Raw genomic sequence first — 24,308 nt, 5'->3', positions numbered from 1 at the left:
TCAAAATTCCTTTTGTTTTCTTTCCTGTAAATACTAAAGTAATAACAACTCCTGAGGTAAAATTGAGATTTTAAATCACTAATGCAAAGATTTCATTTTTATAGCTTTATTGATATACAGTTGACAAATAAAAATGGTATGTATTTGAGGCAAATAACTTAATGTTTTGGTATTTATATATGTTGGGAAATAATCGTCATAAGCTAATTAGCATATCTGTCATCTCAAATAGTTATACTTTTTTTCCTTTGTGATCCTAGCAAATGTCCTCTTAGTGAATTTCAAGAACACAATGTAGTATCACTAGCTATAGTTACAGTTTTGATATAACATACTGCATATCATTCATGTGTGTGTGTGTGTCGTTTGTGTATGTGACAGAGATAGATAGATAGATAGATAACTTGAGGCCTTATGCTAAGTGAAATAAGTCAGACACAGACAGATATTGCATGATCTCACTTATATGTAGCATCCAAAATAATCAAACTCATAGAAGCAGAGTGAATGGTGGTGGCCAGGAATGAGGGCACAGGTAGTAAGAAATGTTGGTCAAGCTGGGCATGGTGGCTCAGGCCTGGAATCCCAACGGCTCAGGAGGCTGAGGCAGGAGGATCTCGAGTTCAAAAGCGAGACACTAAGCAACTCAGGGAGACCCTGTTTCTAAATAAAATACAAAATAGGGCTGGGGATGTGGCTCAGTGGTCAGATGCTCCTGAGTTCAATCCCTAGTACAAAAAAAAAAAAAAAAATGTTGGTCAAAGAGTGTGAAGTTTCAGCTATGCAACACAAATACTTCCTAGACTTGCCGTACGCACTGATCCTTTACCTTGTACAAATGGAAGAAGGCTGCGTGAGCTTCCTACTTCTGCTGTAACAAGTGACCACCCGCTTAGTGACTTAAGTCAACACATACTTTCAGAAATATGAATTGGGGTTCATTGAGGTAGACTCAGGGCGTAGGGGCAGCAGGCTGAAGGCTCTAGGGAAGAATTCCTTTGCTGGCCTATTTAGCTTCTAGAGGCTTCCATACTCAGGCCCGTGTCACTCAGACCTCTGCTTCCCTGCTCTTGTCCTCTCTGACCCTCTTTCTCTCTTCCTCCTTTTCCTTATAAGGGCCTTGATATTGTATTTGGTTTACCTGAATAATCTCCTATTTCAGAACATCCGCAAAGTACCTTTTTCCATATCAGGTACAGATTGCAGGCTCCTGGAATGGGGGACAGACATCTTTGGGGGTGCTTATTCTGGCTATGCCAAAGAGTGTTTTTGTCTTTCCCAGAGAGTGGACCTTTAGTTGGTGGGGATGGGGGTTGCTGGGAATGGAACTCGCAGAGGGTAGGCACACACCCTACCAGTAAGCTACATTCCCAGCCCTCGGATGCACTTCCTGTAACCTTTTATCTCAACAAAGGAGCATTCTGGCAGCTGGACATTGAAACTGATTAATTAGACTATTAACGTTTGAGATTATCACCCTAACAAATGTGTTGAGCTGGAGTTGCTTATGGAATTTGAGTTGCTTTCTCCAAAATGACTAATAAACAATGAAATTAAGACCTTATTAAGATTAAGGGAACCATTTGATCTCACAAGGAAAAGTCGATTTCACTAGGCATTCTGAGTTACCAGTACCACTAAATTAATTAGCTAAATACTTCCGAGAATTCCCTCACTCTGTCTGAGTATTGAAGGACATAATATATAGCAAAGTCAATTGATAATGAACTTGGTTATTTTTTTTTTCCTACTCTCTGAGGACTTGATTTGGAATCACAATTCCCTGGACAAACACTATGAGGCATTTCTGCCTCATTCTTCAAATCTCAAACGTAATTGAATTTGGTAAAGCAAAGAACACCCTTCTCCTTTAAATTGGCTGCCATTATCAGGTATTTCAACCAAGAGAAAAGAAAATGAATTTGCTTGCCCTTTCCCCCTTTCGTGGTGCATCAATCTCATAAGTTTTGAAATGCAAATAAAGAACTCAAAAGTGTAGAATGTTTTCCATTCTCCAGAATGGGTATGTCCAAACCCAGGGGCATTTCACAGGCGGTGGATGCTGAATCTGGTGGGTTAGGCCTGGTCTGAAAATATTCTTGCTGATAGTTTTTTTAAAGTTTGTTCAGAGGAGTTCTAGCATCACCATAGAAACAAGAATCCTACCATCCTACCGCCTTTCTCTTTATACACTCCAGGGAGAATGAGCACCTGGAAGTAGGAAGGAAAGTGTTTGGAGATGGAAAGTTTATTATACAAATTCCTCCTTGGGTTGCTACTCTTGCTTCAAAAGCAACCACAAGGGGCTGAGGCTGGGGCTCAGTGGTACAGCACTCATCTTGCATATGTGTGAGACCCTGGGTTCGATCCTCAGAACCACATAAATAAAATAAAAAGGTATTGTGTCCACCAACAACTAAAAAAAAATTTTTTTAAAAACCCACAAACCCAGTGTAGTGGCACACACCTGCAATCCCAGCAACTCAGGAGGCTGAAGCAAGAGGATTGCAAGTTCAAAGTTAGCCTCAGCAACTCAGGCCCTGAGCAACATAGCAAGAACCTGTCTCAAAATTTAAAATAAATAAATAAATAAATAAAAATAAAAAAGGCCGGGGATGTGGCTCAATGGTGAAGTACTGTAATTAGTTGGCAGCAATTTTCTTTCAGGGTAGTACATAAGATAATGCAGCCTCATATAGTTTGACAGGCTACATTGAATGGAATGTGGGATCTGTTATGGTGTTTCATTGAAGAGCTTTCTTGGAAACAGTGTGCCTGGTTATTTCTGCCTTCAGCAAAATGATCTGTATGAATTTTACTTCTCAACTAAATGCCACCCTTAAAGGAGTTTTAATATTCTCAGATGCCAAAGAAGAGTCTGGGTGTTGGAACTTGCAGATTTAAAGGTGGAGAAGAGTAGATTCCTATTGTAGATGTTCTTCTAAGTCATAGAGAGTGAGCTTATAGGAAGTGGTTATACTGAAGCAGGTTGTCTGGAAGCATATCTTTGGTTCTCTGCCAAAGAGTCTGTCAACAGTCATCATCTGAGGCCTGAGTTTTAGGATGCTTCAAGAAATAAAAAATTCTGTTTCTTATTAGTGTGAGCAAGGTCATAGGAAAATTTCTGCTATTCTTTCTTTCATTTTTTTTTCTTTCTTTCTTTTTTTTTTTTTTAAAGAATGAGCTTTAACACAGGCACCATCTCAATTGCTGTTCCTGCTCATTGGTGACAAGTGAGTCTTCCCCGTCTAGGACAGGATGGCTCCAAAGGGCCAAAATCTACAGACAGGACAGAGGAGTTAACTCACTGGGACTCAAAGTATTTTTAACATGAAAACTAAAAGTAATTTCTGTTCAGATATAAACTGTAAGTTAACTAGAAAGGAAGGAAACTCGCTGGTGCCCTTGGGGGACTTGCCTATGGGTCTCTTCTTCATAACAGCACCTCTGCACACTGGGCCAAAGTCGTTTTTGCAGATTCCATGTTGGCCATCACTTCAGTGACACTATTTCATCTCCATGTCACTCTTTCCAAAACAGAATCTCAAAGAGTGAAAGTTTAACTTTGTTCTTTCCCATCAGCTGAACAGCTCATTACTACCAACTCTGAACGAGGTTTACTAGGCATCCGCTCATGACTCAGGCTGCCTAATAGAGTGGGAATCCCATCCCTTCCCAATTTTCTCCTCCAAATCCTCACCCACCAGACTGGCTCATTTGTACTATTTCAGTGGAATTCCTTTTTAAAACAGACATTATTCGTTAGAATTGAATATGCCACAAGTGCCATTAAATGATACCTCTGCCCTTTAAAAACTGTATTCATAGAGCAAAATTCTGGTAAAATATGTTAAGCCATATACTGGAAAGTAATTCCTTTTCACTGGATTTTCATTCCACATGCCAGAATTATAAAGGAGTTTTGTTGGATTTTATGCACTGCTACTTATTTTTTTTTATATTCCTACCACCTCAATTCATTTTATAACTCCCCCTTATATTTCACATCAAATAAGGATCTTTCAAGGAAAGAGGATGTGAATTTTCAAGACAAAATTCACATATCACTTTAATATAAATAAAATCAGGTTTAATCCCATTTATCTGAGTAGTAACTAGACTTCAAATACTGCATAGTACTGGATTTACATCAGAGTAGATAAGTGGATATCTGTAATAATCTTTTCACCCACTGCTGGGAGATGGACAACAGCCTGTCAGCAATGTTCCTGACAGGAGAGCGGCCAACCTCATCTGCAGAGATGCTGACAGTACAGGTGCCTTCAAAAGGAAGTGGCTGAGACTCAAAGTCAATAATATAATAGACCAGTGACTAAATATAGAACTAAACCCAAAGACCCTATAAAAGAAAACAGAGGGTTAAATCTGTGCGGCTTGGATTCAGCCGGGAATTCTTAGCTGAGCAATGAAAGAAAAACTGGATAAATTAAACTTCATCAAAATTTAAAACTTGTGCATCGAAGAATATTATCAATACAGGGGAGAGGAAGCTGACAGAATGGGAGAAAAGATTGGCAAACCATGTATCTGTGAAGAGTGTAGTATCCAGAATATAAAGAACTCTTTAAACTCAACCTCAAAAAGGCAAAGAGCTGTGTTAAATCAAAGGCAAAGGACTCTACTGGGTATTTAATAGAAGAAGACTTACACACAGGCAATAAACACATGAAGAGATGCTCAATGTGGTTAATTTTTAGGTAAATACAAGTCAAAATCAAAATGAGGTGTTCCATTTCACACTCTCAAGAATGGCTAGGTTTTTTTGGTTTTTCTTTTTAATATTTATTTTTTAGTTGTAATTGGACACAATACCTTTATTTTATTTATTTTTATGTGGTGCTGAGGATCGAACCCAGGTCCTCGCACATGCTAGGTGAGCGCTCTACTGCTGAGCCAAAACCCCAGTAACTAGGTTTTTATTTTTTATTATTATAATGAAAAATAATAAATGTTGGTGAGGATTTAGAAAAATTAGAGCCCTTACATTTCCCTGGTAGGAATCCAAAAATGTTTCTGCCACTGTGGAGAATAGTTTGACAATTCCTCAAAAAGTTTCAGAGAGCTACCATGAGATGACCCCAAAATTCCTCTTGTACACACATAACCCAGAAGGACAGAAAACAGGGGTTAGAACAAGGGCCTGCACATGCGTGATCACAGCAGCAGTATTCCAAGTAGCCACAAATGACAATAGTCCACGTACCCACCAACAGGTGCGTGGATAAGCAAATATGTGTAAATATATTATTAATCCATAAAAAGAAATGAAAAAACTGATATATACTACCAGAAGAATGAACCTCCAAAACACTCTGCTAAGTGACTGAACCTAGGTCGTATGACTCTACTAATGAAATATCCAGAATAGACACAGATAAAAATTGTTCATTGCTGGGGCCGAGGAGAGGGGAAATAGGGAGATCTTGCTTGATGGGCATGAGATTTTATTTTAGAATGATGGAAATACTTTGCAGCTAGATAGATGCCATGCTTGTACAATGTTGGGGATGTACTACATTCCAATGAATTGTTTGTTCATTTCAAAATGATTTTATGTTCTGTCACCTTTCCCTCAATAGGCAAAACATAAGGTCAGTGCTACAGAATAAAGGTGATTGTGATCTACATTCCCAGAGCTGCTTGCCAAGCACATTTATGCAAATAGGCCTTGTTATAGTCTCTGCTAAAGTTAGGAGCAATGACTCAGTTCTGAATGACCAGTCATCTGTCTCCTTTTCAACTAGTGTTTGGAAAAATCAAAGTAAGAAAATTAATTGATATTTCTTTTTCTTTCAGGACTCTCAGCTTGTATCCTCCGGACATAATAATCCAAGTAAGAAAGGCTTCTCTTCATAACTTTATATCTCACAGGGAAAAGATGGGTTGGAGGGTGGAGAGGATGAGCTTGTAATAGACTGTTGGTTTAAAAGAGAGTCATTAGGAAACATGTTCAAGTAGGAAACAGTCATTGGCTCAAGTACGGATTGCCTTAATGAATGACCTTGAGTGACCTTGAGTGCTCACACTCAGTAGAAGGAAGACCAAACCATAAAATGCTGAATATCAGAGTGATCATAGGAGATAGCATGCTTCATTAACAGTTAATTGGTCACTGGTACATATGGGGGGGGGGACTAAAAGGCAAATAGAGAGTTGACTAAATTAAAGAAAATAAACTGAAAAAAAAAAAACAACAATCCAAAGACTTCAAGGTAAAGACCTCAGAATCCATGAAGGAACGTCACCACTTGCCAGTTATGTATGCCATGTCCTCATTCAGAAATAGGCTGCGCTATTTAGGAAGGAGGTTACTCACTGAATTGGTGGCTAACAAAACATGTAGGCTTTGTCATCAAAGAAGGGAGCATCCTGTAAAGCACTGCTTTCATTCTCTTGTGGCACTACTAATTGGCATTACAGTTGTCTGGGGCATTAAAGATGCAGGAGCTACTGTGTTCCCGTCCTAAAAGCACCCTTGCAAAACCAGGGCTTTGTTAGTTTCTCCAGCTGCTAGTGAGCTGTGAGCGCCCAGTGATAGAGTTAGGTTTGAAGACAAAGACCACTCAGAGTTAGTAGATGCCTATTTATGTTTGTGGGCATTAAGCTAACGTGAAATCAAGAATATATGCTTTTTTAAAAAAAAATTTTTAATGTTTTTTAAAATGTCTAATTTCACATTATTTAGAATGATTTTACTATGAGATTTAAAACAAAATTAAACATTTTAAATGTGTTGGAAATTTCCAAGATTTTAATGCACAGGTAGAGGAAGGTCAGCAGAGGGGAACAACGTGCCCATAATGTGCAGGTTGGATCAGTTATCCCAACCTCGGTTGGGCTTTGCTTGGGGCACAGGTTCCAGTGAGACGTTTTTCTAAGATAAATTTCTCAATGCTTAACAAGCTTCTATTTTAAGATCCTAAAAACATTCCACAGAGTATTTAAATATTAATGTAGATGATGGGTGTCTGCACTTTCCAACGTCTAGGTGGCAGGTTGAGTTGAAGCGCTTCTCCCCTTCCCTTTGGAATCCCCACTGAAGAGCCATAGAGCTGTAAAGATGGACATCAATCCTCAACAGCACCGAGAACAGGGAAGATTGCCCTCCGCAAACCAGACATTTAGCCAATTGTCTTTAAAACAGAAAGTAAATAGGACCCTACTGAAAAATAACCCTGAGCAAGGAAAGTCATGACCCAAGAAAAGAAAAAAAAAAAAAAAGAGGAATAAGCCTTGGTGGTGAGGGACAGCTCTGGTGGCCCCAGGACAGGCTAGATCTCCTCTAAACCACAGTAGAATGGATGTGGGTGGCAGGTGCATGGGGACCCCTGAGCTATCTTTCCCCGCCTCAGTGATGCACCCCACCCTAGCTAATTCTCATACAGCACTTTCTGTCTCATTTCCTTGCAAAAGGCCCCAAAGAACAAAAAACAGTGATAATCTTAAAAAAAAAAAAAAAACAAGTGACTAGAATTCCTACTTGGGAACAATATATAAGAACACATTCTAAGACAATACCAGACCTTGAATATAGACATAGATAGTGGCAGAAGAGTCATTTCTTTTCTCAAGAGGGAAATCAACACAAGCTCATCATGCGCAAAGCAAGCTTGCTGTGCTTCTAAGTGAAGAACTGGGGGAGGCCCTGGGCTCCCAGCCTGGGCCTCTTTCCTCTTGCTTTCTAGGCAACAAAGCCTGTCCTCTTACACATTTGCCCTAAATCGTTCCTCCCTAGTGCAAGATGGTGTTAGAGAGACACTGTGGTCAGATGGGAAATTCACACCAGGTACCTTTGTTTTTACTCACCTGTTATTTGAACATGAAAAGATGGACTTGAGCTCCAGGTAGAAGGACTGACCCCAGAGGAAGTCTAGCCAACCCAAGGAGAAGAAAACAGTTCCAGCTATACTTACAGTCTTCAGAAAGACTTGAGATTGTTCATATTAAATAGAAAGAACAAAGAGACTGTTGTGGGAAAAGTCATCACTGGATAAATGAACCCTTGAGAATTCAAAATGTGACCAACAAAGATTTTTTTAAAAACAAAAATAAAAGGAAAGGGTAGCAGTAGCTCTAATCTGGGATCCAGAATATAAAGTTGAAAGCTCTTTTCTGAAACGCAGGTGGGAACTATGGAACGGGGCTAAGGTACCCAGAAGGTCAAAATCCAGCTAGTAGGGACAGTAGAAAAGGAAGGGGACAAAAGCATTAGAAATCAGTAGCTTCCCCTGGGAAAGAGCAATTTGTGACCAAAAACACTTTGCGTAAGAGGACGTGAGAGAGACCGAAATTAGATTCCTCACTCAGACACTGGGATTTTTCAGACACTGAATGCAGATGTTAGGATTATCAAGCCTAGAATACAAAATAAGAGCCTTAGCTTAATTTCTAGAAATATAAGAGAAGATTAGAAATATGATAAACAGCAAGACTCGAAGAAGTTCCAGCAGCCCGCATTTCTAGAAATGAAAAAGTGATAATAGAAATTAAAATTTACACGGGCAGGTCAAACAGCACATCAGAGAGAGAGAATGACAGAATGGAAATGTAAATTTAAAAATATATATATCCTAAAATACAGCCTAGAGAGACAGCTATGGAAAACAGGACATGGAAGTTGAGCAACAGGAAGGATGAAGTGGTAAAATCTAATGTCTAACTGGGATTCCAGAAAGGGAGTGGGGGAAAGCAACAGGAATAAACTTTTTCAGAACTGAAAGACACTAGCCCACAATTTCATGAAATGCAGTGACTATTAAGCAGGATGACTAAAAAGAAATCCATGTGGACCCATTTTTGCAACACACATTAAAAAAGGGGGAGAAAACTTAAAATACCTTTTAGTGTTTTTTTTTTTTAAAAAAAAGCAACAGTGAACTTATAACTTCACTCAATTGAGAGGAAATAATCACCAAACTAAATTCTGTACATTACAAACAACAACAAATAATAATATAGAATGATGTTTCTGGACAAACAAAAACAGGGAAAGTGTGTCACCAGTAGACCCTACAAAAAACAGGAATTCTAAAAGAATTCGCTTCATTCCGAAGAAATGGGAGCTTCAGGGGTTCTACAGCACAGAAAGAACACATGGAGAAAATGTAGACAATACTGTATACAACGACATCTTGTGAAATAATAAAAGTATGATTTACACAAGCACAATGGCATAGAATAGAGGAAAATTGGGAATTAAAATCTTTCTGAGTTCCTGCAATTATTTGGGGAGAAGAATAAAAATGTTAACTTTGGGCGGGGCATGGTGGTGCACACCTGTACTCCCATTGGCTCAGGAGGGTGAGACAGGAGGATCGTGAGTTCAAAGCCAGACTCAGCAAAAGCAAGGTGCTAAGCAACTCAGTGAGACTCTGATGCTAAATAAAATACAAGATAGGGCTGGGGGTGTGGCTCAGTGGTCCAATGCCCCTGAGTTCAATCTCTAGTACCCCCCACCAAAAAAAAAATGTTAACTTTGGACTTTGATAAATTCAGTGAGCACTTGTGATTTTTAATGTAACCATGAACTCAAAGGGTACTTCACCTACCAACAAAATACGAAAAACAACTCGAAAACTGAGATAAAAGTGGAATGTGAAAACGTTACCAGTTTATCTCAAAGAAATAAAGCCTAGAAAAAGATCAGAGTGTGTGGAAAGATATAGTGGCATGAATAAAATAAAACCAGTAATCTAAACAAATGGATTAGATGCTATGATTTAATGACAAATGTTGTTCAAATGAATTAAAAATAAAACTCCAGCCCTGCTGTTTATAATGACACATTGAAAATTGAAGATTCATAAAATTTAGGGGAAAAAAACAAAGAATGATTAGGAATGAAAACTGAGGTTTAGAAGCAAAGAAGTACTTCAGATATTAGTAAACATTTGCAATTAAAAGGTAACATAAACACCTAGTGTTAAAACTGGGGAAAGTAAGTAAATTTATAGCCTAAAATGCTTATACCAGAATACTTCATATGGAATAATTTGTTATCTACAGAAAGAGAAGGGAAATTAACGCCCACCCAACACCATGTGCAAAAACCAATCCAGGTATTTTTAAAAGACCAGCAAAACTATACACTTTCTGAAGAAAGTATAAAACATTCTTCTAGCCAGACGTGGTGGCACACGTTCATAATCCCACTGGCTCAAGAGGCTGAGGCAGGAGAATAGCAAGTTCAAAGTCAGGGGGGTAGTATGCCTCAGTGGTCGGGTGCTCCTAGGTTCAATACCCAGGACCAAAAAAAAAATATTTAAAAAGAACATTTTGCTGATTCATTTCTTAAATAAAACATGCCAAAAGAGTCAAAGGAAAAATATTGATAAATATAAATACATTGAAATTAAAAACTTATAGTTCATCCAAAGATATCAGAAAAAATAAAATAAAAAGCTAATACTAGGAACCCTGGGAATAGTCATTTTATTTTGTGTTTGTGATTTGTATTTATTATGATACAAATTTATTATTTGTATTGAAACAATAAAATGCTTCTATGAATAAAAAAAATACTAAAAAATGTTTTTTAAATAAATGACACAAAAGAACAGGTTCACAATATGTATCTCATTAAAACTCAGAGACAGCCAGACACCCTAATGAAATTTCATTTTATGTTATTGTTAGAAAAAAGTATTTGGCTATCACTAGTGTGTGTGTGTGGATGTGTCTTAATAGAACATATGTAGTGTGATTCCATGTATATTAGAAGTGATTCCAAGTGTAATAGAAGATTAAAGTTTAGAAACAGCAATAACCAGACACTACATACAGGGGTTTTGAAAGCTGTACAGAAAAGGTAGGGAATGATTGACACTAGAGTTCCAGTTGGCAGGGGCCGGGCCAGGATGCAGTTTTTGTGTTTGTTTGGTTTTTGGTTTTTTGGTTTTTGGCACCAGGGATTGAACCTAGGGTTGCTCTACCACTGAGCCCCATCCCCTGCCCTTTTTATTTTTTACTTTGAGACAGGGTCTCACTGAGCTGCTTAGTACCTCGCATTGCCTGAGGCCGGCTTTGAACTTGTGATCCTCCTGCCTCTGCTTCCCGAGCCACTGGGATTACAGGTGTGGGCCACCCTGCCTGGCTGGGTTACTTTTTTTTTTTTTTTTTTTTTGTAGTTGGAATCAATATCTTTATTTATTTATTTATTTATTTTTAAATTAATTTTTATTGTTGGTTGTTCAAAACATTACATAGTTCTTGATATATCATATTTCACACTTTGATTCAAGTGGGATATGAGCTCCTATTTTTACCCCATATACAGATTGCAGAATCACATCAGTTGCACAACCATTGATTTACATATTGCCATTCTGGTGTCTGTTGTATTCTGCTGCCTTTCCTATCCTCTACTATCCCCCCTCCCCCCTCCCCTCCCCTCTTCTCTCTCTACCCCTTCTACTGTAATTCATTTCTCCCCCTTATATTTTTCCCCCTTTCCCCTCACTTCCTCTTGTATGTAATTTTGTATACCCCTGAGGGTCTCCTTCCATTTACATGCAATTTCCCTTCTCTCTCCCTTTCCCTCCCACCTCTCATCCCTGTTTAATGTTAATCTTCTTCTCATGCTCTTCGTCCCTACTCTGTTCTTAGTTACTCTCCTTATATCAAAGAAGACATTTGGCATTTGTTTTTAAGGGATTGGCTAGCTTCACTTAGCATAATCTTCTCTAATGCCATCCATTTCCCTCCAAATTCTATGATTTTGTCATTTTTAATGCAGAGTAATACTCCATTGTGTATAAATGCCACATTTTTTTTATCCATTCGTCTATTGAAGGGCATCTAGGTTGGTTCCACAGTCTTGCTATTGTGGATTGTGCTGCTATGAACATGGATGTAGCAGTGTCCCTATAGTGTGCTCTTTTTAGGTCTTTAGGGAATAGACCGAGTAGGGGAATAGCTGGATCAAATGGTGGTTCCATTCCCAGCTTTCCCAGGAATCTCCATACTGCTTTACAAATTGGCCGCACCAATTTGCAGTCCCACCAGCAATGTACAAGAGTACCCTTTTCCCCACATCCTCACCAGCACTTGTTGTTGTTTGACTTCCTAATGGCTGCCAATCTTACTGGAGTGAGAAGGTATCTTAGGGAGGTTTTAATTTGCATTTCTCTGACTGCTAGAGATGGTGAGCATTTTTTCATGTACTTGTTGATTGATTGTATGTCCTCCTCTGAGAAATGTCTGTTCAGGTCCTTAGCCCATTTGTTGATTGGGTTATTTGGCTGGGTTACTTTTTGATGATGTTTTGTTTCCTGGACTAGAAGGTATAGTCACAGTTGACTCATTTGAATTTTTTTAAACTGTCTACATACATTTCAGGCACAGGTACATTTTCACACACAGTCTTATAGGACAGGCTTAGCCTTTACTTGAGACAGACCACAGTGGAGTGAGAGAAGGTAAGAATGAGGATCCATTGGACATGAAAACTGGATGTCCTTGCCTCCATTCCCCCCTCTGTGGCATTTCCTTCCACTTGTGCCACTTTGTCCCTTAGTAGCTACTGTTTATATTATGATACGGTAAATTTGGGTCATTGGTTTATAGTTTCTATCATCGACCTATAGGCAAGTCCAGAAACTAAATGATTAACTCAATTAATATTAATGAGGATGCCTCATTAATAATTACTGAACATAATATGAATATTTTAAACCTTTGCAATGGTAAAAGTAAAAGTGTCGATGTTTCAAGTTGAGAGAGAGAGAGAGAGAGAGAAAAGAAAGGAAACTTGAGAGGAAAGAATAAAGGAATGAGTTTTCTTACTTTGTGTCAAAGCAACAGAAAAGATGCTATCCTAAGTTGATGAATCAAGTCAATGAAGATTCAATGTATTTAAAGTTACAAATACATAATAGAGATGCTAAAAGTAACAATAGAATTAGTAAAATTTTAGGGGCAGGGGTAGTATATTAAATATCTCATGTTTTTCATATCAGAAATTATTAGGTACTGTATAAAGTTGTTGTATCTAGAAAAAAGATGTTAGTCTGTTACTTAGAGTAGAAGGGCTAATAGAATTGGAGACAAAATCAAGAGGAGTCATTACCTTTTCCCCACTATTCATATTTTTTTTTCCAACAAAAGCATGGATTACTTTTAATAGAATGATAAAGAAAAGCTGTACCTAGGCAGATCCTCCTCTGTGGTAGAACTTAGCATACTGCATGTCTATTTTTCGATTCCGTTTGCAGACCTCATCCCTGGTCCACATCGTATGACTGCTAATGGGCCACGTGCTGCCCCAGCAGAGCAGTCAATTTAAGTGATCAGAGGGCATGAATTACATATCACTTATCTTTAGGCTTACCAGGCAGAGTACCAGGTCCATACAACCTCAGCACATTTATTGAATTAGAAGGAGAGCTATTGTGATTTTTTTTTTAAGTGACCTATTGGAACCATCAAGCGGTTTCATTCCTCAGACTATATCCATCTCAGTAGTAAAAGAAGCTTAACCCTCTTCTGCTTTTTCTTTTTTTTCCCCTAGTGCTAGAGATGGAAACCAGCACCTGTGTATATTAAGCACACACTCTACCCATGCTACACCCCCAGGCCAGCCTCTTCTACTTGAGCGTGTGGTTCTATATGAGAAGACAAGTTGAAATATAGGCATCAAGGACCTGTATACATACACGTGTGCATGTAGATACATTTGCATGTATCTGTGACTTCTAATAGTCTGAGTATTTTACCCCCAACATGGCCCATCTCCCCTTCCTCTCTGCATTGTATTTCCACATGCAAATAACCACACTGCCCCCTGCCAGCCCCTTATGCCCAACCTGTTAATGATCGATGCAGGCTCTCTTTCAAAGAGACCAACGTGGTGGTATCCATCATGACAGCAGCTGAGATAAACAGGATGACCCCAAACAGTCCCCTCTGGGGGCCGCAAGGAAACACCTCCTGAGCTCCCACCCAAAAAGTTCTCGCACTGAGCACCTCCAGCATCTTCAGCATCACTTCCCTTGGGTGCCTGTGTTTCTCGATGGCTGATGGCTTTACACATTGCAGATTAACTTCAAAAATTGCATCACCTAAGATTTCAGGATGTTGAGTGGGGTTTTGCAGCGTGTGTGTGTGTGTGTGTGTGTGTGTGTGTGTGTGTGTGTGTAGGACAAAAATAGTTAAAATCCCTCTTTTAATCCCAAGCTTACTTTTCCCCAAAAAAGTTTAATTCATTATCAGCCCTAAAGTGGCTCAGAGCACTCCCACCCGGGCTGTTCCTAAATGTCCCGTTTGGCCCCATGGTATCCTGTTTGCCAAAACCTCTTCTGTTTTCCCTGTTGCCACAACATAAGTGCTGCTAAGAGCAGAGATAATCAGCTGCAGCTCTGTCCCTGTGCTGAGACGAGCCCGTGACTCCTGCAGCCCCCAGATCCAATGTGCAGTCCAGCCTGCGGCCCCTCCACCTGTGGGGTTATGTGGCAACAGTATGGGTCAAGGTAAAACGTGTTTCTTCAAACATGCAAGCAAGGCCTGCGTGGGTATTATTGTTTCCCTGTTTTCTGACATAAAGCGTTTGGAAATGTTGACTCTCGCCTGCTGCTTTACATTCTTTATTGTAATGGTGCAAGATAGGACCTCTGGCAGCCAGCGGGGCCCTGGGGAACAGAACTAGTTTCTTCAGATTAAAGGGGAAGGAAGAAGGATGAATCTATGTTTTTGAGGGAAAATATCACCTTCATTTAGATTTTTCCTACCTCATGTAGATGTTATGACTCTCTATTTTGGGGTTATGGCAGGAACAATGGTTGCTTAGGGGAAAAATGATTCTGGAAAGTACCAGACTAGGATATTTTCCAGTACAGAAGCCAGTTGACCGGGCCTTACATGTCCCCTAAAGGAGCACATCACAGCTCTGTCTGAAAGGCCAAAGACAGTATCAAAGTAGGAGTGTTCAAGCAAGTTTATTAATTTGTTGCCTTTGCTTTATGTCAAAGGCATAAGTATTCATATGGTTTCATACGGATTAGGGTCCTGGCTCATCTAACAGGGTGTTATATGGATTAGGGCCCTGACTACTCCATATTTATTATCATCATAGATTTGGTAGATTTATTTGGGTTTTTTTCCCCTGGACGACTGGATTTGGACCTAGTGACTGTCCCTCATGGGTGCCCTGGCACCATCTAGAGAGACACAGTGAAAATCACATCTGAGACAGATGTATGAGCTCTGTGTAACGCGTCTTCCTTTCCTCCCAACTGCTTGCTGTCCTATAAGAAAAAGAGAAGAAAATGTGAAGATTGATTCAGAGCCATTTGGGCAACATCCCCGGGCTCCATGAGGTGATTTGAGGGGTCATTCCTAAGAGGAGGTGACCACCTGCTAAGGTCAATAGATGACACATGGAGCTTGGTACCTGCAGAGGTCTGAGGGCCTGCATGGTAGAATGAGGGATCCTAGGAGGTGTCCAGGCTGACCTGAGAGAGCACAGCAAGGCCAGGTGGCCACCCGCAGGCCCCTTCTGCAACTTGCAAGTCTCTGGGTTCATTCAGCCATGGGCGCTGCAGAGCCATCAGCAGCCACAGGCAACTTACTCTTAGGCACAAAGGACCCTTCTTCCTACCCCAACCTCAAGGACATCCATAGAAGCTCTTTACAATGTGAAGACACATATTTCAAACCACCCATTGGGCCAGGATTGGGAATTGCATTAGGCCTGTTGCATCTGACTTTAAAACTACCAAGACTGAAGTAGTCCCAGGCTCCCCTAACTAAAAACCGACAAGTCCCCGATGGCCACGTCCCTCAGATGGGCAAGAAGGATTTCTGGTTTACATCTTATCTGGCTCTAACTTGTGAGCCCCACAACCTGCTGCCAGGAGTGTAATTCTCCACGGGGAATAATTCTGGGAGGTCTCGTGACTGCAAGTTCTCTCATCCAGGTTCTGTTTCAGCCAGACCCCATTTGGCTTATGTTAGCAGGAGGGATCAAAGTTCAAAGTGCCTTGGATGTTGAAAGCTAATGGGTTTATTTTCTTTAAATTTTCTGTAAAATGAAGTGGAAAGAAACCGATTCCATCTGTAAGATATTCATCTCTTGGCAAGGTCTCCAGCCTGCGCCTCTGGTTGTTTGCAAATAGCTCCTTAGTACCTACCCACAGATTGGTGCCTGGGCAATTGCATTGCAAAGACGGAATTATTTTGCGGATCCAGCTCTCAGACAATAAAAAATGTTTTAAAGGCCTCCTGCTGCACATTTTGAAAGATTGTTAATGGGACCATAGAAATATTTAGTCTCTCTTAAATCTTAAGACTGCACGACTCACATGTCGTTTTTTGTTTTTTTTCCCTACTTCCTTTTTAAGAGAAAGGTGATGCTGAGCCAGAGAGTCCAGACAATGGCACTTCGAATACATTGTAAGTCTCTTTTCTGTTTCTGTCCTAGATGACTGTCCTTTAGTTTGCCTTATAAAATGGAACAGTGCAAGTACCTCGTAATAATGGTGACCAGGACGCAGGGGTGGTTCTCTTTTCTCATGATAATGTCTCTTTAATGCTTTTGGGTCCAGATGCATTTTGAGGTTTTAATACTTTAGCATCGGAAGAGGAAACTTGAAATTGCAAAGGTTCCTCTTTATGAAGCAGAAATATAACGAGATTGAGGCTGTGCCCAGGGAGAAGGGAGGTGAGCCCTTTAGAATTTGGTGAGAAGACTTGAAGAAGCTCTCACACATACTGGGGGACTTTCGGCCCCACACACCTGTGAAGCTTTCACGTCATTTTTAAAAGCCTGCCATCTGCAATCTCACCTCGGATCATGGGGAGTGGGGAGGGTTACAATTATAGTTCTCTCTGGAATCGCAAAAGTTTGTTATGTTCTTAAGTTAACAGAGCAGCTTTTAAAATATAAGAAAGGGCACTTCTAAAACATGTGTTCCTCTATTTTATCTTTTTATTATCAATATTCATGGAACGCAAACGTGTTTTTGATGATTCATTGGATGCCAAGTTGATACACCAACATTGAAATAAAATAACAAACAAGCTAACAAATGAGTTTGTTTTAGCTCTGCAGGAATTGGCAACAGGTTTGCTTCTAATGAGTCTTCATTTTTATCACTGTTGAGGAATGTTATTTTAAGGCAGGCTTTGTGAATGAATCTGTGGATCGGGGCTCCTATTGCTAAGCTTTTAAAGTGCTATTCATTAGCAGTCATAGTTGGTGGTATCTCATGGAGTGTCTTGCCTTGACCAATACCTGTTTCTTTGCTTTGCACAGGGTGGCTATATATTTCATAATGGATACAATTTCATGTCTGTTATTTTCCTAAAATTTACAGACCATTCCATTGTTGTGGTTTCTGATGCGCTCATGAATGTAACTGGCCTTAAATGGTTAAAATAATGCTGATTTTTAATTTTTTTCTGCTGCCGCCAAAAAAAGGGGGTGGGGGGGTGGGGAATGGGGGAAAGGGTTTTAATGCCATCTGGAGGCATTCTAGAGAACTGAAAAGAGAGGAATTACTGAAAAACTTAGTTTTTTGAGTAACATTTAGACGGGATAAGAATATACAATTAGAATGAAAGCTATTTGGGAGTGAGTTACATTTTCATAAATTGTTCAATAAGAGCATTAGTTATTACAGAATTTTTCTAATTCTCAGCAACAAAATTATCTTACAGACAAAGGAACAGAAAAAAAAATATGTTGGAAAGCTGCTAGAGAACTACATTTAATTTTACGTGATTTAAAGCCACTTTTGGTAGACACCAATTTTGTTAATGTTGTTTGGTGGGTCATTAAAGTTCTCCTTCCCTTGTGTGTTTCTGAAGTGTTCATTCCCTAAAAGAATTGCTTTCTATTGCTCCAAACTTTATTTCTTCTAACACGTAATAAAGTAGGTAAGTTGTCCGAGGAATCACTGTTAAATTTTCCAGAGACGTAAAGACTGTGGAAGCCTGGAACACCACCTCACGTGCCCCGCTCTGAGCCAAGTGGCTCCTTGGTCACGGGCCTCTCCTTCTGCCTCTTGAACCAGAAATGACGGAAATGAAGTCTGGGGTGCCAGGGGTATCTCTTAGAAGTGGGGAATTCTGAACTTGGGATCTGTCAGAACCCTCTCACGGGCGCTCTGTTCTTAGGCAGGAAGAGCAGCTGTTCTGAATGTGTAGGACTCAGGATGCCTGACTTGCAGGTGACGGGGATGTTCTCACACACGGCACCCCACCTGAGCTTTTAGGGAAGGTACAGTAATAGAATCTGAGGATCAGAAGAGTTATTCAACTTCAAGGATAAATTGGGACATGCACCTTCTGATTTTTACCCATTTACCATCCTGAGGGATACAGGGGTCTTAAGAGACAAAACTAAGCCAAGAATCAGAATCAAGAACAATTACTGAGCCAGGTGCGGTGGCCTGCACTTGTAATCCCAGTGACTCAGGAAGCTGAGGCAGGAGGATCTTGAGTTAAAGCCAGCCTCAGCAAAAAAAGAAAAAGAAAAAAAGAGGCATGAATCAGCTCAGTGACACCCTGTCTCTATTTTTTATTTTACTTTTATGTGGTGCTGAGGATTGAACCCAGTGCCTCACATATGCGAGGCAAGCACTCTGCCACTGAGCTATAGCCCCAGCCCAAGAGACCCTGTCTCTAAAGAAAATACAAAATAGGGCTGGGGATGCGGCTCAGTGGTGAGTGCCCCTGAGTTCAATCCCCGATACCCACCCCTCCTCCCCGCAAAAAAGAACAAATACTGAGATGAGATCATGTGTGTTAGGTAGTAAGTGCAAGTGAACGCCTTTGCTAGGGCCGCCATAACAAAATACACCAATCCAGGTGGCTTCGTGACAGTTTATTTTGTCATGGTTCTGGTGTTGGTTCCTTCAGAGAGCTGTAAAGGAAGAATGTGCTTCTGCCCTTGGTCCTTGGCTTATACACATCATCTTCTCTCTGGCCACGTCTATCTCTGTGTCCCTCTTCAGGAGAACACAGCCATATGGGATCAGGCCCCCATCCTAATGATCTCACTTTAGCCTAACTACCTCTATGAGGCCCTAATCCCAAATAAGATCACACTTTAAGGTCCTGGAGGTTAGGACTTTGAATATATGAATGGGGGAGGGATGACAGGGAGTGGGGATGATTCTTCCCATATCCTTAAAGGTCAGAGCAACCAGAGGCTGGAGCCAGGTGAACAGAACAAGGAGTGTGTAGATCTCAGAAGATGGACCAGGGAAAGAGAGGCTGAGCAACAGAGCATGAATTGTTGGAACTGAAAGGGTGAAACAGAGCAAAGGAAACTGGACATAACAAACACAGGCCCAGGACAGGCACCTGACTTAAACTGTGTGGGCAAATTATAGTCCAGGACCCCTCATAGACATGGTTGCAGAAATTCGTAGCACATCTATCCCCACAATTTACAAAAAGGATATAATTCATGATGACTAAGTGGGACTTATTACTAGAGTGTATGGTTGGTATAATGTTCAGTGTAATGTGCCGTACTAATAGAATAAAGGAGAAGAAATCTAAATAGATACCCAAAAAATCATTTGACAAAATGTAGCACCCACAAATGAATGTAAAAGAAAAATTTTAAAACTTTCAGCAAATTAAGACTGGGAGGGATGGACATCTATAAAAGAAGAAAAGAAAAACCTACTGCTAAGGTCAAGAATTTATCGGTATTGACTCCTCTTGCTATCTCTATTCAACATTTTACTTGAGATCATAGTCAGTGCCATAAGACAAGAAAAGGAAATAATATACACAAAGATTGGGAGAGATGATTGCTAGAGAAAGTCCTAAGGCTCTAATAAAGAGCTGTTTGAATCCATAATTTATCAAGGCGAATATCCAGAAATCTATTGTGTGCCAATTTATTAGGAATAAGCAATTGGAAAATGAAATCTAAAAAGTAACTCCATTTACCATGACATAAAAATATAAAATACTTAATAAATTTAGCAAAAGACATACAAGACTTAAAAACTGTAGAAACTACAACACACTGATGAGAGCAATTTAAGACCTAACCAGATGGAGAGAAGTTCAGGAACTGGAAAACATGACAATACTGGTATCTCAGTTTCTCTTTTACTGATCTGCGGATTCAGCACAATCTCCATCAAAAGACCAGTAGGACATTTTTGTAGAAAATAGTTTTACAGGTTGATTCTAAAATTTTTATAGAAAAGCAAAGGACTTAGGTAGCCAAACAATCTGGAAGAAGAACAAGATGGCAACCTTCCAGTCCCTGATTTTAAAACTTATTATAAAACTGAAGTAATTTAAGATGTAAGGGCAGACAAATCAATGGAATGAAACAATCTAGGAACAGACCACACACACATGGTCAATTGACTTTCCACAAGACACAGAAGCAGTTGAATGCAGAAAGCCAAGTCTTTCAACCAATGTTGCAGGAACAGCTACTGAAGGGAAAGGGAATTTCATGTGCCCTCAGCTGAGAAGGATGAGAGACCTCAGTATAGAAGGTACAGCCATGAAGCACCTGCCAAAAACACAGGATGGTCTCTTCACAGCCTGGATGCGACAAAAATCTCTTATGGGGGTCACAAACGTGTGTACAAAAAGATCTTAATTGGACCTCATCAAAATGAAAAGAATCTGCTCATAGCAATGAAAGGCCAGCTACAAGCTGAGAGAAGGTATTTGCAATACATATGTCAGACAAGTAATCTGTATATATGTAAGGAACTCTGACAACAACAAAATGATAAGGAAACTAGTATTTTATTTTACTTTTTTAGGAAATGAGTATTTTAAATGGGCAAAAGCTTTGAAGTATCTAGAAAGGATAGAAATATTCACACGACAGCTTTTCCACCTGATAATGTAATAATAATGAACCTGCATTGAACACTGACCTTGCCAAGGTGCAAATCTTAGCACTTGACACGTCCCGCCCCTGCTAACTCTGACAACAACCCAGTAATACTCCCCATTCTACAGGCAAAGGGGATAACTCATATCCCTGCATTTATGTGGCTTCAAGTGCCAAAGCAGGATTTGAACCCAAGATCCAGACCCTGGAAGCTGAGCTTGTCACCATGGATCCATATGGCTGATTCTGCAAACCCTATTGTCTCTGGAGACAATAACCATCCCAGGAAGAGCAGGTCATTGCCATAGGCCAACAGTCTACTAGATTGTCACTGTTACAGAAAAATTCTAAAAATAATGACCAAATGGAGATTTCCAACATTCTGTGAAGACCACAGTTTGGCAGGACCACTGTGTCTGCTTCATCCCGATTTGCCCACCGCTGAAGGAATCTTCTGTCAGGTCAAAGGCCAAAAGTACAGGCTTGTGGACAAATCCCAAGAGTAAGTGCCCGTCTTTATTCGGTAGATGGCCCTCAACCAAATAAAGTTAACTTAGCCTGAAAAAATACACAAAGACTTAAAATGACCTTTGTAAATTAGAGAAATTGGATTAAACACAAAGCCTTACCCTACTCAGGGGGGTCTGGGATTGTGGCTCAGCAGTAGAGTGCTCGCCTAGCATGGGTGGGACCCGGGTTCGATCCTCATCACCACATAAAAATACAGGCATTGTGTTGTGTCCATCTACACCTAAAAAAATAAATATTAAAAAAATAATTATTCAGGGGAAAAAAATACATATGAGGCAGAAGGAAAATGGCCCATCCAGGTGTGGACCTTGTGCAGTAAAAGAATTGGGAATTGTTATCAGCTCAGACTGAATTACAGTGACCCATGAAATGGTCCTTCTTCAAAAGTTAATATATGGAAAGTGCCCATTACCAAGTACGTGCTCCATAAGTTATTGTTACTGCTATTATAATAGTATTTATGACTTAGGAAAACTGGAAAATTAGAATTTTAATCTGTTCTTTTTTTTAAAAAAAAGGGGGGGGTGAGTTTTTAGAATGAGTTAAAGGTGGTAAAAACAGAAATGATGAGAACATTTTTAGAGGTCTTCTCGTGAAGCTGGGGCTGCGGAGAAGAAGGGTTGAGTTTAGTCTACTCTCCAGGGATGTCAGGAGGAACCAGCTGTCTTTCAGGATGTCAAAGGACGGGGCCAAGACAAGAAGAGCACCCCTGACCTCTCTCTCCCCAGAGAGAAGAACATGTGGAAGACACGGAGTCACCGATAGGAGCAGCACCGGGGGTCCGGGCGATGCCCAAGGATCCAGACCTTGTAAATAACATGGGACTCTCTGAGTCCAGGATACAGAGGATATGGTCAATGCGTTCATATCAAGGGAAAATGCCCACCTGAAATTTCTACACTCACTGAAACACAGTATCTTCGACCATGTTAAATATGGAAGGGAAAAGAAAATCCAGAGAAACAGTTGTGTGCTCAACATATAAAGAAATCTATCATTCGTGCATGTGCATTTAATCAGGTTCTACAAACTGATCAGATAATAGGGCCTAGAAGCTGAGAGATCAAAGTCTATTGGGAAATTGTTACCCAAAGATCTTTTTTTTTTTCCTGAGAAACATGAAACCTTCTTGATATTTATTTTGGTGATGGAGATCTGGGTCTAACATGATGAATTGTGGCTGATCTTTTAGTGTATGAGGTGTCCATCCTCAGAGGCCTCTTTCTGTGTCCCTTAAGTGATTTGCCAGGACCCTGTTGGCTAAGAAAACGAGAAACCCAGCACACAGCCTCTGCCCGGGAAAGGCAGCCAGATCCTGTTTCTCTGCTCGTAGACATCAAGCATGAAAAATGAAATAGGAAAGGCCCCCCGGGCTCGTGAGGCCACTCATCACGCTGATGCACAGATGGGACCAAGCCTGCAATGGGGCACGACTCACCCAGGGGACAAGAGGGGCCACCATGCACAAAGCCAGGGACGGCTTTGGACCCCAGCACACTGCTGAGGGAGAAGCCACAGTGGAGAGGGGGTTGGGCCACTGGCATATTGGTAGTGCCCTGAGATTTCAACACCAGAAGATTACGCCCTCCCAGAACAAGCTGTCAGCCTGGGCTCTTGCACCAGGCAGCATGCCTGTGGCCCCAGGGTCATAGAGGAATCTCCAGCGAAATTAGGGAGTCCGTCCCTCTGTCCCCTGTGGGGTTTCCCAGAGTTTCACTCTTTCTTCTTCTCTGGGGACCCAATCAAATGTGCCTCCCTTCAGGCTGTCATCAAGGTCAGGGTTCCTCGGACTATTTGGGGGTAATTTAATTTTTTTAATTCTAGTTGTGGAAAAATACGTGTAAGATGCACCCTTCTAACCATTTCTCGGTGACATTAAGTACACTCATGTGTTTTGGCTACCCGTCAACACAGTCTTTCCCCAGAACTCTTTTTCATCTTTCCAAACTGAAGCTCTCCACTAGGCGCCGTGGCACACACCTGGAATCCCAGCGGCTCAGGAGGCCGAGGCAGGAGGATGGAGAGGTCAAAGCCAGCCTCAGCAAAATCAAGGTGCTAAGCAACTCAGTGAGACCCTGTCTCTAAATAAAATACAAAAATAGGGCTGGGGATGTGGCTCAGTGGTGGAGTGCCCCCGAGTTCAATCCCTAGTACCAAAAAAAAAAAAAAAAAGAAAAAATTTAACTCACTTCACCCAGCCCCTGGCGACCAGGATTGAGTTACCCTGTATAGAAGCATGGTTCATATTACCGTATTTACTAACTGCCGTGGGTAATCAGTAACTGTTGACTGACATTTACAGACTGGTTCCACTTCCTTGCAATATAGTATTATCTTTCCTAAACTGTATTATATTTCCTAAACTGTATCAACTATAGATTTGACCACGCTAGGCACCTCATGCCAGTAGACTTTTAAAGTGTCTCTCCTTTTTCTCTGGCTTATTTCACTTAGCCCAATATCAAGGTTATTCATGTTGCACCCTGGGTAAGAATTTCCTCCATTTTTTAAGGGTGAATAATATTTCTTTGCACGGATATAAGACAGGCCCTGACTTGCTCTGGTTCAGCTTGTGATTTTTTTAGACTTTGCGAAGGCATTCAGTTGAGACCGTACTTGGAATTTTGAATGTGGATCTATCCCCTGGCTGACAGCATGCAGTCTGTTCCTCTCCTGATGCTGGGCAGCCCCAGAGAACCAGGTCACAAAGGGGACCAGCAATGCTCTACAGAGTGCGGTGGTGACAAGTTAGAGTTTCCGTGATAGCTTAGGGACAAGTGCATTTTCAACTCCTCCAACTGAGGATGAGTTGATCAGGCTCTAACCTCTTGGTAAGTCAGGAAGCTTTGCACACACCACACTGGGTTCATGTACTCCCACTCCCACCTCGTGCCTGCTGTGAATGATGCTGCTGTGAACACGGGTGTGCAAATATCTC

General features: G+C 40.6%; 1 protein-coding gene across 1 annotated transcript in view; it reads left to right on the top strand.

Annotated features, from left to right (window-relative positions):
- The window catches only part of LOC143389997 (AF4/FMR2 family member 3-like), a 178,330-nt gene that overhangs the window by 6,457 nt on the left and 147,565 nt on the right, over positions 1 to 24,308 (top strand). The window contains 2 exon segments of the mRNA XM_077108156.1: positions 5,818 to 5,854; positions 16,356 to 16,407. Of these exon segments, the coding sequence (XP_076964271.1) occupies positions 5,818 to 5,854; positions 16,356 to 16,407 (89 nt within the window).

Source organism: Callospermophilus lateralis, unplaced genomic scaffold, assembly GCF_048772815.1.
Source record: "Callospermophilus lateralis isolate mCalLat2 unplaced genomic scaffold, mCalLat2.hap1 Scaffold_177, whole genome shotgun sequence".
NCBI lineage: Eukaryota > Metazoa > Chordata > Mammalia > Rodentia > Sciuridae > Callospermophilus > Callospermophilus lateralis.
Note: the sequence above shows the minus strand (reverse complement) of the source record. Positions and strands in the feature narration are given on the sequence as shown.